The following is a 12174-nucleotide window of genomic DNA, read 5'->3' as shown; positions in this document are numbered from 1 at the left end:
GGTGATCGTGCTGCTGAGCCGTTGACAATGGCACGTCCCCGGACTGTCATTTATTTTCTTTCTTGAGGGCATCCCCGGACTGTCATTGGATAGATAGGCCATGCAGAACCAAAGAAAGATTTCAACGCCTGACAGGTTTCTGAAACTAGCAATAAGCCATGATCAGCCAAGCAAGTTTTTCATGCCTGTTACTGCAGCAGAGAACCAAAATTTAAACTTTGTGATGGATATTTGTGAACGGCAGCATGATAATGATGTTTTTCAGTAGGCTGCAACTGCATACGTTGTTTAATATTTGTGTGGCCTGACACCTTCATTTTTTCAGTAATTATTTTTCGGTTGTCAGTTGTGCAGGGTTTGCAGCAATCTGTTGCTGCTGCCTCATGGACGCATGCTTCTGACCTCGACCTCAAGCAAATGCCGCCTTCCTCCTCCCTGGGGTGCCGTCGGCGAGGGGATCAGGATTCAGGAGGACCATCGCCTTGAGCAGTTAGCTGTTCACTTGATCCCTGAATTGTGCCATGCTCTGCAACTGCAACTTCCGTTTGCATTTGTACACGGGGAATCTCAAGGTGCACCCAGAAGCTGGCGGTCGATGCAACGATGGTCGATTGTGCGAGCTCTTAGTGACCTGAAGCAGGCGACGAGCGATGACCTGAATCATTGTAGATTTTCCTGTAAATAGGGATTCGTCAATAAAACACTGCAGCAGTGATGCCCGTGTATGATGGGATCTGTTCAATTCTACACTTGACATGCAGAGATCGACCTAATCTCGGCAGAAGGTTCCAGGCTTCCTCATTCAGCAGGCTCTGGCCTAATTTTTCACTGGCACAGCATTTATTCGACACGAGTCGACGAACAACAAGTCAACAACTATTTTTTGTTCAAAAAGAAGGCTGGAGTTGTGTGGGCCCAAGGACCATGATCGGCCCAAGTCAGCTATTTTTTGTTGTCATCGGTTTTTCTCGACAGTCAACTGGGCCAAACAGGCCTCTGACGGCCCAACCCAAGCACGCCGCAGAGCAGCGCATCGTGCGCGTCCATCAACACTTGAGAGCCTCCCGACCGCACGATCGAACCCTGGAACCCTCATCCTCAGCTATATAGGCCGCTCCACCCCGACGCATAAAAACCCTAGACGAAGCCGCGCCGCCAGCCTCTCCACCTCCCTTCCCCCCGGCAGCAGCGCAGCGGCGGCGGCGGCGGCAAGATGGCGGTCGGGAAGAACAAGAGGATCAGCAAAGGGAAGAAGGGTGGAAAGAAGAAGACGTAAGTTTGCTAGCCCTCCCCGTTTCGTTCTTGAGATTGGATCCGTCGCTGTTCATTTCTTCGTTCCTTCAGCTCAGTGCTGGTGCTGTTCTGATTGCGCTTTGGCTCTCTGTCTTGCAGCGTCGATCCCTTCGCCAAGAAGGACTGGTATGACATCAAGGCCCCCTCTGTGTTCTCCGTGCGCAACATCGGCAAGACTCTCGTCTCCAGGACTCAGGGTACCAAGGTTCGTGATCATCTTGCTCTCTAGATCGTCTCGATTTGTACTGCTGCTACGCTCTCTGTTAAAAATTGTGCGCATCTGTTTTTCCTGTGTGGCCGCGGTAGTGCTAGCTTGACAGACAATTCATGCAGTAGCTTAAATGTGCTCGTGCCTTATGTGCGCTTGCTCAAGTTGTATTTTAGGACTGTATATTTGCGACTTACGAACTCGTATTAACAAACGAATCGTGTATCATGCTTCTCCTTAGTAAGTGTAGTTCATCTACTCCACTGATGCTAGTGTTGACACTTCTTTTTCTAGAGGGATATTGCTGAATTTACTAGAGTTGATAGAATTCTCGTACTGATTGTGCACACACCTTGGTGTCTGATATCTCATCTGATAGTATATGTAGTGCATTCATGTTAGTTGGCACCTATTATTGGGAACCGCTCTCTGTGGGAATGATTCTGCTAGTTATGTGTTTTTGGTTCTATATCAATATACTAGTAAGGGTCATTCTGAATTGCTATTGTGATTTTTTGGGACCTGAACTGTGGATCAAGAGTCTATGAAATTGAAGCTTTGAAACCTTCAGATACTGTTTTATTGGCTGCTACTATTTGCAATCTTCTGAATGTAGATGCACTACTTGTTGGCATAATATGCTGATTCATGCATGTTTTCTGTGGTTTTAGATTGCTTCAGAGGGTCTCAAGCACCGTGTGTTTGAGGTTTCCCTTGCTGATCTTCAGAGTGATGAAGATCAGGCCTACAGGAAGATCCGTCTCCGGGCTGAAGATATCCAGGGTCGTAATGTCCTTACCAACTTCTGGGTAATGATCAGCAGCACATACTTGTTGCCCCTTTCATTGTGTTTGTGTTGTTAACTTGTCCTCTTTGTTTCTTAGGGTATGGATTTTACGACCGACAAGCTTCGGTCCCTGGTCAGGAAATGGCAGACACTGATTGAGGCCCATGTTGATGTGAAGACCACTGACAACTACATGTTGCGGTTGTTTTGCATCGGATTCACAAAGAGGAGACCCAACCAAGTGAAGCGTACCTGCTATGCACAGGCCTCCCAGATCCGTCAGGTAACATCTGTCGTTGCTTATGTAGAAGAGTTCTAAAGCTAGCAATGTCCATGTATCTGTCAAATCAGCCTGAAACTATGTTATCCTGTTTGTCTCACTATACTTGCGCTCTATGTGCAGATCCGCCGGAAGATGGTTGAGATCATGGCCAACCAGGCCTCTACCTGTGACCTGAAGGAGTTGGTGTCTAAGTTTATTCCTGAGGTCATTGGTAAGGAAATTGAAAAGGCTACCTCAAGCATCTTCCCACTGCAGAATGTTTTTATCCGGAAGGTCAAGATCCTCAAGGCCCCCAAGTTTGACCTCGGGAAGCTAATGGAGGTAATTCCTAGTGACAGAGCTATCATGTTTTTTTCGGCCTTTCTGTGGCCTGTCATTCTAACACTTAATATTGCTTTGCAGGTCCATGGTGACTATACCAAGGAGGATGTCGGTGTCAAGCTTGAGAGGCCTGCTGAGGGTGAGGAGGCCGTGGTTGGCCAGGAGGCTGCTGCAGCTGAGTAGGATAGTTAATCATCGTATTTTGCTATATTTGGAAGATATATGTACTGTCACCTGTTGAGGTGTTTATGTGCCTTTCGGAACAATTTGTCTGAGAACCGGTGGGCGGCTTATTTTGGCTATGTGGTAGTTCTTGTCTGAAAACAAGTGTTTGAGTTTATTCGTTTGTGGTTATCTGGATCCTAAGTTTTGGTGTCATCTTCGTGGTGTTCAATTTGTTGCCTGAAGTTTTGTTTGGTGAATTTTGTCCATGATAGGTTCTGCTTGGTGATTCACGTAGGTGGATTGTTCTTTCTGAGCGGAGATGCTCGATGCTGCCTGTTTTTCAATTTGTTATACTAATGCAAAAGGTTTCAATTTGTTATTTCAATGCAAAAGGAGACTGGCTGATACTGATCCGTTTACAATTCTATCGGTGATGGATTGATAGTTGGCTCGCCCATTGTATGATTGGTCGTCGACAATTCATTTGTGAAAAGCTCGAGGCCACCCAATCGACCAGAATGGCTCGACTCATCGACCCTGACTCCCTGAGCCAGACCCTCGACCATGCAGGCCCTCTACAAGAGCTCAACCAGGGTCATCTCCGACGGACCTCGTTTCCATCCCGCTGTCTTCACTGGCCTTGCATGCTCGTTCCAAGGCGAGAAGGCATTGAGCGCCATCCACCGAGACCGTTCCAGTCAAGAGAACGCGCGTCGTTTGGCATCCGCTGTCGAGAGCCCCAAGAGGCAGCAAGTACTGGACAGGTATCTGTTGCAAAGAGGATGTCTCACACCGCCGTCGGCCTTGAGTCAGAGGTTTCAGGTTTGTTTTCCAAGTTACAATTCATGTGACTACCAAACAATAAGATCAGGAAATGGATACCAATGCAATCACCCATGGATTTGGATTGAGAACAAGAGTGCAAGTTAAGCAGTCCGGAGCCTGCAGTGCAGCCTACAGGTAGGACATTGTTGCAAGAAACTTCAGCCTGATGTTGCTGGGGAAGCGCATAACAGCGGGCAAAATTGTTCACGAACAGAAGTGAATTAATTTACATTCACAAAATTATATGCTTCCTACCTTTTGCAAGTGATAGCTGATAAGTTAATAACTGAGAAATGAAGAAAATTTCTACATGAAAAACTGTGAACCTTTGCTACAGGTTCCTAATGCAGCATGATGGGGAGTTGCTCGGAGAAATCCTGAATCGGCGACAATTCTCTGAGCTCGTATGCTGCCTGGAAGCAGTCCGCGGCCTCCACCAGCGATCCTTCAGCTTTCAGGACAAGCCCAAGGCTCAACCAGGCTCGGTGGTTTGTAGGCTCTAAACGGAGGGCATTGCGCAAGAAAGTTCTTGCAATTGATAACGATTTCCCTCCAATATTTCGGAGAATTCCTGCCATACAAACCATGCCTGGTACATAATCTGGATCGATTGAGAGGGCAAATGAGAACGCCATCAGGGCTTCCTGGTGCAAGGATTGCGCCTCCAATAGAAGACCTGCAAAGGATCACATGAGCACTTTCATACACCTAGATCCGTCAAACGAACTATAGTAGTTATATATAACAGTTCCAGATACACATTTAACTTTTACGGACATGATTTTTGCTTTAATATGATGTAACTTAATATTAATACAGAAGCAAAGTATTATCATGTTTCAGGGACTATCCCAACTTTCGTAATGCCCAGAGCACACAAAAGCATCAAGAAGAAATTGGTTAAGTTACAAGAATTTATTTAAATTTTCTTAAGGTTCAATGAAGCAATGATCATAGTAGTTTAATCGTAGCATTTGCAAATCCATTGCTCAAAAGCTCACTATTGTACAAACAGTAGCAGAGTCAACTTTTCAGTGGGATCACAGCAACCCAAATTTTTTGAAGAAAGTAAGCAGATCCCTCCTCAACTCCACACATAAGTTGCAAGAAAACAATCAAGAAAGCAAACACCCAGTCCCAAACAAAGAAGCACGAATTGCAAAGGAAGGGCGAACGGCTGGCAAACAGGCCGCATACTGATCTCTTCCTGGAAGAGCAGGCTACAGCATTGATCATGAAGAGGTGTTGTTTCCTGGACACGAACAAGGTACTGGATTCAGAGGCTCATGCACAGTCAGAGCCCAATTCGTTGAGCCACTAAAGGAGGAAGTTGTCCTCGAGGCACAAGGAGGCACTGACAGTCTCAGCGCTATTGCTATCACCTATAAATGCAGAGGCTTAGATGGCGGATGTTGCCATGTCGTTGTGTGTGCGTGTGTGCACTTGTTTTCCCCATCATGTTTGTGTGTGTCTTCAATCATTTTCCACATCGACTTGTAGCTGTGATAACCATTGCAGCTGCTAGTAGCAAGAATCTGTCAGTTTTAGTTTGCAAGTTGTTAAGAGTTCCAGAGTTGTTTTAGTTTGAATAATGGGTGACCAACAAGGCCTTTTGCTCAATTGGAATACACGTGGGCTAAACAATCCATCCAGGAGGAAGGTGGCCAAAGATCTGGCAAATGAAACCTGATGCATTTGGTCAGTTTGCAGGAAAGAAAAATGGAACACATGCTCAGATGGTTAGAGAAACCCTTGGGGAGAAGTTCGAGAACAATTTTGAAGTGCTACCGGCACAAGGTCCTAGAGGGGGTTGCTTTGCTCACGGCTGATGAGGATCACTACAGAGTTAGTCTGGCTGAGCACAGAAATAATTCAGTCACGGCCAAGATAGAATCAAGGTCAACAGTGGCAGTATGGTGGTTGACAGCGATGTATGGCCCACAAGAAGACAATGGAAAGATCTTATTCTTACAAGAGCTGAGATATGTTAGGCAGGCTGTCTCGGATAAATGGCTAATGGATGTCGATTTCAATATGATTCTGCAAGCCACGGACAAGAGTAACTCGAATCTGAATCGTAGAATCATGGAAGAATTCAGAAATCCTGTGCAAGATCTTGAACTACCGGAAATCTGCCTGAAAGGAAGAAAATTTACATGGTCCAGCAAAGTCAGAGACACGGATCAATAGAGCTTTTTGCACATCTGAGGGGTGAAATCCTGCAGCCAAACTCTATCCTTCAGGCCATGTCATCGTTAGTTTGTCAGACCACTGTCCGCTCTTGCTTGTCTGACAGGCTTACAGTGCCTACTTACATGGGGTTTCGCTTTGAAAGTTTCTGGCCAAAGATCGAAGGGTATCATGTGGCAGTATCTGCAGCTTGGACTCAGCCATTGTCAGTTTTTTTCTCTCTAACACACAGGAGAGCTGCGTACCAGTGTATTAATAGGGACATTGTCAGTTACCAATCCATTCCTTCGCCTGCACACTAAATGGCAAAGAACAGCGAGGAAACTGCGGCATTGGGCCAAATAAAAAATTGGGCATCACAAGCTTCTGCTTCTGTCAGCAAAACAGCTCATTTGGATCTTTGACGTGGTGCAAGATTATAGGGACCTTAGTCAGGGGGAGGTGCAATTCAAAAGAGATCTCAAAGCAAGAAACTTGGGTACGATTGAGGTTGAGAAATCAAGGCTGAAACAGCAGTCAAGGCTAACAATGGTCAGAGCCACTGAAGCGTCAGACAAACTCTTCTATCTCAGGGTAACTGGAAGAAGGAAGAACTTTATTCAGCAACTACATACCAATGAGGGTTTTGCATATACACATGGAGATAAAGCAGAAGCCATCTATCAGCACTTTAGCAAGCAGTTTGGAGAACAGCCAAGCAGATCACATACTCTGGACTGGGAGGCCATTGGCTTGCAAAGCCACAACTTAGAACACTTGGAAGAGTCTTTTACAGAAGAAAGAGGTCCTGTCAGTAGTGAAGGACATAGAGGATGACAAGGTACCAGGCCCTGATTGCAGTGCCACAGATAGGAGATAGTCTAGAGAATTGGTGGCGCAACTCCTTAAAGGCATTGCCAAAAAAATACAAGAAGAGTGAAAGCTGCCCTTATGATGTACATGGCATGGAATATCTGGAAAGGAAGGAACCACAGGATCTTTGAAGGGAAATGAGAGCAATCAATCCAAGTGGTCAGACTGATCAAGGAAGAGATCGTGCTGCGGAGAAAGGCTCATGGGATCCCAGAGTCAATTTAAATTTCATGAATTGTAAACCTAGAGTAAGAATAGTGCTAGTTATTTATGTAATTGCATTGTTGTAAGACTTGCATGCCTTGTCTTCTTATCTGACAAGACAGTGCTCCTGCTGATTATTAAAAAAAACAGTAATAGTTACCTCTGATGTGCCAACACTTGGGATAAAACAAATCAATGGATATGGCTTTGTCCAGGCAGACGTTCGAGTCATGCCATGCTTCGAGCTTTGAGTATATTGACGCCAAATCTAACCATGCGTCCATCTCCAACTTCTGTAGGGATTTAACCTGTCAAGATCAAATGGATCATGAGCAAAGAAGAAACATGATACTTTTATTAAAGATCAATAAAGATGAGGGCACTGTACCTCCTTACAAGTGGTCGATTTCCAAACTTCCTTCTTTGCTTGAATAGTTGAAAGCAAAACCTGAAAAGATTCCACTGCAGACTTGAACTGTCCACGGGAAGCCTGAATTTGTGCTTTCAGCCTCAAAATATCCAACTGATCATCTTTCTCAGCTTCATCCATTGCAAAATCTGCTACTGCTTCGGCTTCTTGTAAATTTTGCTGTGCAGATAATACAAGAATTAATAACTTCCAGGCACTAACGGAACCTCCCATCACCATCTCAAGACATTCTGTTGCACTTTCAACAGCTGCATTGAGTTTCCGTTGCATTGCATTTTCCCAAGCAAGGCTGTACAATATTTCAGGATTATACTCTGCCATTGCAGCAGCATCCTGCAGCAGCCTCAGTGCATCGTCTTGTAATCTCGATTTGTCCAAGTGTGAGGTGGAGGACCTAGAAAAAGGTCCATAACAAACACCGAGAAAATGGTTCACAATGCTGATGAAATGCATATCACAACTTCTGAATGACTTCATGGCTTTATTTGCAAATTTTATCCCTTCCGAAGCATGCTTTGGGTTCTTACAGCATAGTTTTGCTCCCAAAAGAAGAGATGGAATATGAGGCTTTCCCTTTCTCTCCAGTACACAATAACCATTCCTTATGATGTTTAATGCACTATCATCCATGCCAGCTGCACTATAGCAAAGTGCAAGGATATACCATCTCTCCGATCTGGTATAGGTTCCAGGCAACAACATTTCTAGATGGCTGGCCAAAACTTCAGTTTGCCCAGATAATGACAGTGCATACATCAAATGGTTCACAAGGTCAGGATCCCATTTTATTTCTTGGAGGGATAGCTTTCTTGTTAGTATGAGTAACAACAAAATTGCTTCCTCTATATTGTTCCCAGGGCTTACCAGATTCCTTTCCTGAGCAAATTCTTGAGGGAACTTCACATCAACACCACAATACAGCAGAGTCACTGCCAAATCTTTTTGTAAGTTGGCGGACCTTTGAGAATCTAGATTCCATGGCTTTGCAAGAGCTCTCCGATATGCAATGATGGCTTCGTCAAAACAACCACTCCTCATCCACAGTTTAGGAAGATATTCTAGAGCTGAATGGAATATGTCTATTAGCTTACACTCTTCAGCAATACCATCTGGAACACCATATGGCCATGCAGACTCTATGATGTCTATGATAATTCTGCATTCTTCTGCAGCATCTGCGATGATAAGGTAGCATGAAGTGAAATTCAGATTTATGCAACAAAGTTCTTTCAGATGCAGAAGATGTCAATACGAAGCATAACAGACTTCATTTCAGTTTGTGAAATGCACATGTTTCAGTTTGCATTAATTTTATTAAACAAAAATAACTAGGCCCCACATACATAGGACAACAGCGAATTCGCAATGCTTCTGGAGCTAGTGTACATATTTCAGATGAAGATGCTTAAGTAGAATACAAGAAAGCACACTGAACAAAAAGTGCAGTTAATACCTGTTACTCTACCAAGGGCGTCCAAAGATTTTGCTTTAAGCAATATGGCCTCTAGAAGCAAGCTTACAGAGTGCATTGACATATGCATTAGCATTCCATTCACTTGTGAGGATTTCCTTCTTGAAGAGCGTGGTGGCACTCTAGGCTTGATACTTTCAGCAATAGCAGTGGTCATTCGTGGTCTCAGGCTTCTTATATCAATTCCCTGAAGAACTTGCAATGCTGCATCAAAGTTCCTTCTCTGATGTTCCAGTCTACCTAACAATGCCCGGGCCTCCTGTTACATTATCAAATAAATCTGACAGTGAGCAAATCTTTGCAAGACAGCATATCTTCTTTAAAGAGCAGGAGTTGGAGGTTCAGCCAAACCTCATAATTTAGTGAAAGGGTCTCTCTTAGGTCTGATTCTACTTCATTTACTTGGCTATCATCAGGAGTTGTTTCACGACTTGCCATCTTTGAAGAAGAGCCATTTGCTGAGAAATCACGTGTCGCAAGAGATTCTGGCGATCGAGGAAGATCTTCAAACTTGGAGTGGTCCCCGCTGCAAGTACATAACATGATCGCGGACATATTTGGCGTGCAGATAATTTAACTTAATTTAGATAAAACAGCTGTATCTCCGGGGATCTTTCGTCAGGCCACCATTCAATAAGTAAGACTACAGGGCCTAGCAATGACAAATAAGAAGTCTCAGTGCATATTTCAGTAAGATACTAAGCAAGAAACTCATGGGCAAACACATAAAAGACTATATACATGGCAGATTTAGCAGTTCCTATTTAGTTAGAGTGGCGTCTCAGATTAAAAAAAAAATACAGCTCCATGAATAGCAACAGCAAGGAAGGTCCGGAGTTTCTAGAACACAACTGTAGAACAGAATTGGATTTACCAATCAAGTGGCTGAGGAGGCAAATGCCCACAAAAGCAATAAAATGGTAACAATTATTTGCACTCAGGCCCGTACTAACTCCCAGGAAAGTTACAAACACCATCATCTCCTACAGACCTAACACATATCAAGATCACAGCAAGAGGCCAAGAACATTAACATCCAGTCCTACTGTGTACTGTCAACTGCAGCAATGGCCCACTATGCAGCAGACAGTAGAGAGATCGGTTCCATCCTCCATATATCCCAACCAACCATTTCATTAAAAGAGCAAGGAAAAAGAATCGGATAAATCCTGATGAACAAACGCGGAATTGGACAAATCCCCATGAATAATTGCATGGCAACCAGATATCCACCATTTACACCTCAGGAAACAGCAGAGCAGAGCAGAATTCTGGCACGCCGTACAACCTCCCAAGAAATGCAGCAACGTTTTCCCCCGAAAAACGCCAGGGGACGGACTCAGCGTGGGGCATGAACCCCGATCTTTACTCAGAAAATTAGCTGCACCCCCTACCTGAGATCCCAAGTCCCACACTCCCACGGCGTGAAACTGAAATCGCTGAAGAAGAAGACTACGAGCCTACTCGAACCCAACAAGCATCAAGCACGCAGAAACGGATGGAAGTACTACGTCGTCGATGCTCCCCCCATGTTGCAGCAAAGAAATCCGCAACTGAACGATGACGATTGCCCAATGCAGTTGAAACATCTCCCAGACCAAAATTCACCCCCGAGGAAGATCGCGAGAAACACTCGTGGAGAGCTTCCATCTAGGCAAGGTAGGGCTGGTCTCTTACCAACGAGAGGAATCGATCCCAATGCCGCATGGATCCCCGGCCGCTCCAGTCCACGCGAGTTCCCCGCCCCGCCAATCCAACAACACGAGCAGAGGCGGCGGCGAGACGAGGGAACAAGACGCTTGCAGGGAAGAGTTTGTTGGGTGGGTGTGCGGGGCGGTGTGGCTGGCGTGTGCCTCGGTGGAATCAGGCTGGAGAGAGAGAGAGAGAGAGAGCGGGGGGGGGGGGGGGGGGGGGGGGGGGGGGGGGGGGGGGGGGGGGGGGGGGGGTAGCGGGTTCGGCAGCGGGGGCGGTTGGCGGGTGCTGAGTGCTGACGGTGACTTGGTGAGGAGGTGGAGCCGTGAAGCCTCTGATTGCCTGAAGGGGATGAGACAGACTCACAGACACGACAAGGGTGTGGGTGTGTGGGCGATGCTTTTGAGGGCCTGTACTGGGCTGGGCCTGATTTGGGCCCCGTCAAACCCTACATGTCGGTGCGGTTATCCGTTGGTGAAAATGATCTGCCCCGAGAACCTTGCCAAAATGTCACAAATGTGATCCCTACATGTGCTTGCACCATTATGCGCCTGCTCGTCAGACATTTCAATTTTTTTTAACGAACCCGACGAGATAGGGCGAGTTTCTTGATATAGCAGAAGAATACAAGACTACGATAATGGCAGGTCATAGGTAGGAAAATGAAAAAGAAAGAAAAAACAGCCTGTAATCGTCCGGTTAGATTGTGACATCAACGCGGGTAGCACACAACTCAAACCGCCAACTCCACTCGACAACGGTAGCCGTACCAAAAGTCCTATTGCAGCGCCCACCAATAATTTCAATCTCATATAGTCGCCGAGACCTCCTGACGGGACTCCACGTTGACAGGGACCCAAGAAAAAATAGATCGCATCGCACAAGAAGACCACTGCCATGCGGGACCCTTCGCCGTAGTGCCGCTGCAACACCACACTCCATCTGACAGAGTGATACCATAAGATCCAGACCCCTCACCACGCGCGGGGGGGTCTCGCCACGTCCACCACAGTACTCCATGTCATGGATCCGTCTATTGTCGCCATCAAAATGGAGGGCAATCCTGCCCCGCTTCCCAAGGTCCCATCGAACAGCCAAAATACTGCCGCAGGCCGACTTCGCTTCGTTGCTCCACCCGCGCACATAGCCTTCGCCACCGAGGTAGTAGCCGAAGAAGTTGCTTACGTCGTCTTCCGACGAGGTACCACACCGGAGTAGCCCAGCAATGCTGAGCCACCCTCCGTAGTCCGCAGCAAACCTAGTCATCCACGGTGCCGTTGCTGCAAGCGCGGTCCTCCAACGCAGTCCCACGCCGCACTGCTAGTTGCCAAGCAACACCATCCGCCGCGGTCCACTGCAAGCAGCCAACCGACAACAATGCGATAACCCCTGACCGCCACCAGAATTGTGATCGCCTCCACGTGAACTCAGCAATCCCCATCAAGCTCGCCAT

At 46.3% G+C, this 12174-nt stretch overlaps 2 protein-coding genes across 2 annotated transcripts; one reads left to right on the top strand and one right to left on the bottom strand.

Moving 5' to 3' along the window:
* The first annotated feature begins 1113 nt into the window (after positions 1 to 1113).
* LOC117837466 (small ribosomal subunit protein eS1) lies at positions 1114 to 3270 on the top strand. The gene is made up of 6 exons (XM_034717101.2): positions 1114 to 1272; positions 1393 to 1498; positions 2173 to 2310; positions 2386 to 2571; positions 2692 to 2892; positions 2974 to 3270. Exons 1-6 carry the CDS (start codon positions 1214 to 1216, stop codon positions 3073 to 3075), a joined length of 792 nt encoding a protein of 263 aa, XP_034572992.1. The 5' UTR covers positions 1114 to 1213; the 3' UTR covers positions 3076 to 3270.
* A 781-nt stretch (positions 3271 to 4051) lies between these two features.
* On the bottom strand, positions 4052 to 10916 carry LOC117837465 (protein NPGR1). The gene is made up of 6 exons (XM_034717100.2): positions 10707 to 10916; positions 9381 to 9681; positions 9012 to 9288; positions 7517 to 8733; positions 7289 to 7436; positions 4052 to 4558 (listed from the first exon to the last, which is right to left on the bottom strand). The coding sequence occupies exons 2-6, from the start codon at positions 9582 to 9584 to the stop codon at positions 4224 to 4226; spliced, it is 2181 nt and encodes a 726-aa protein (XP_034572991.1). The 5' UTR covers positions 9585 to 9681; positions 10707 to 10916; the 3' UTR covers positions 4052 to 4223.
* Between the last annotated feature and the right edge of the window lie 1258 nt (positions 10917 to 12174).

The sequence above is a fragment of the Setaria viridis genome, chromosome 9, assembly GCF_005286985.2.
Source record: "Setaria viridis chromosome 9, Setaria_viridis_v4.0, whole genome shotgun sequence".
Classification (NCBI taxonomy): domain Eukaryota; kingdom Viridiplantae; phylum Streptophyta; class Magnoliopsida; order Poales; family Poaceae; genus Setaria; species Setaria viridis.
Note: the sequence above shows the minus strand (reverse complement) of the source record. Positions and strands in the feature narration are given on the sequence as shown.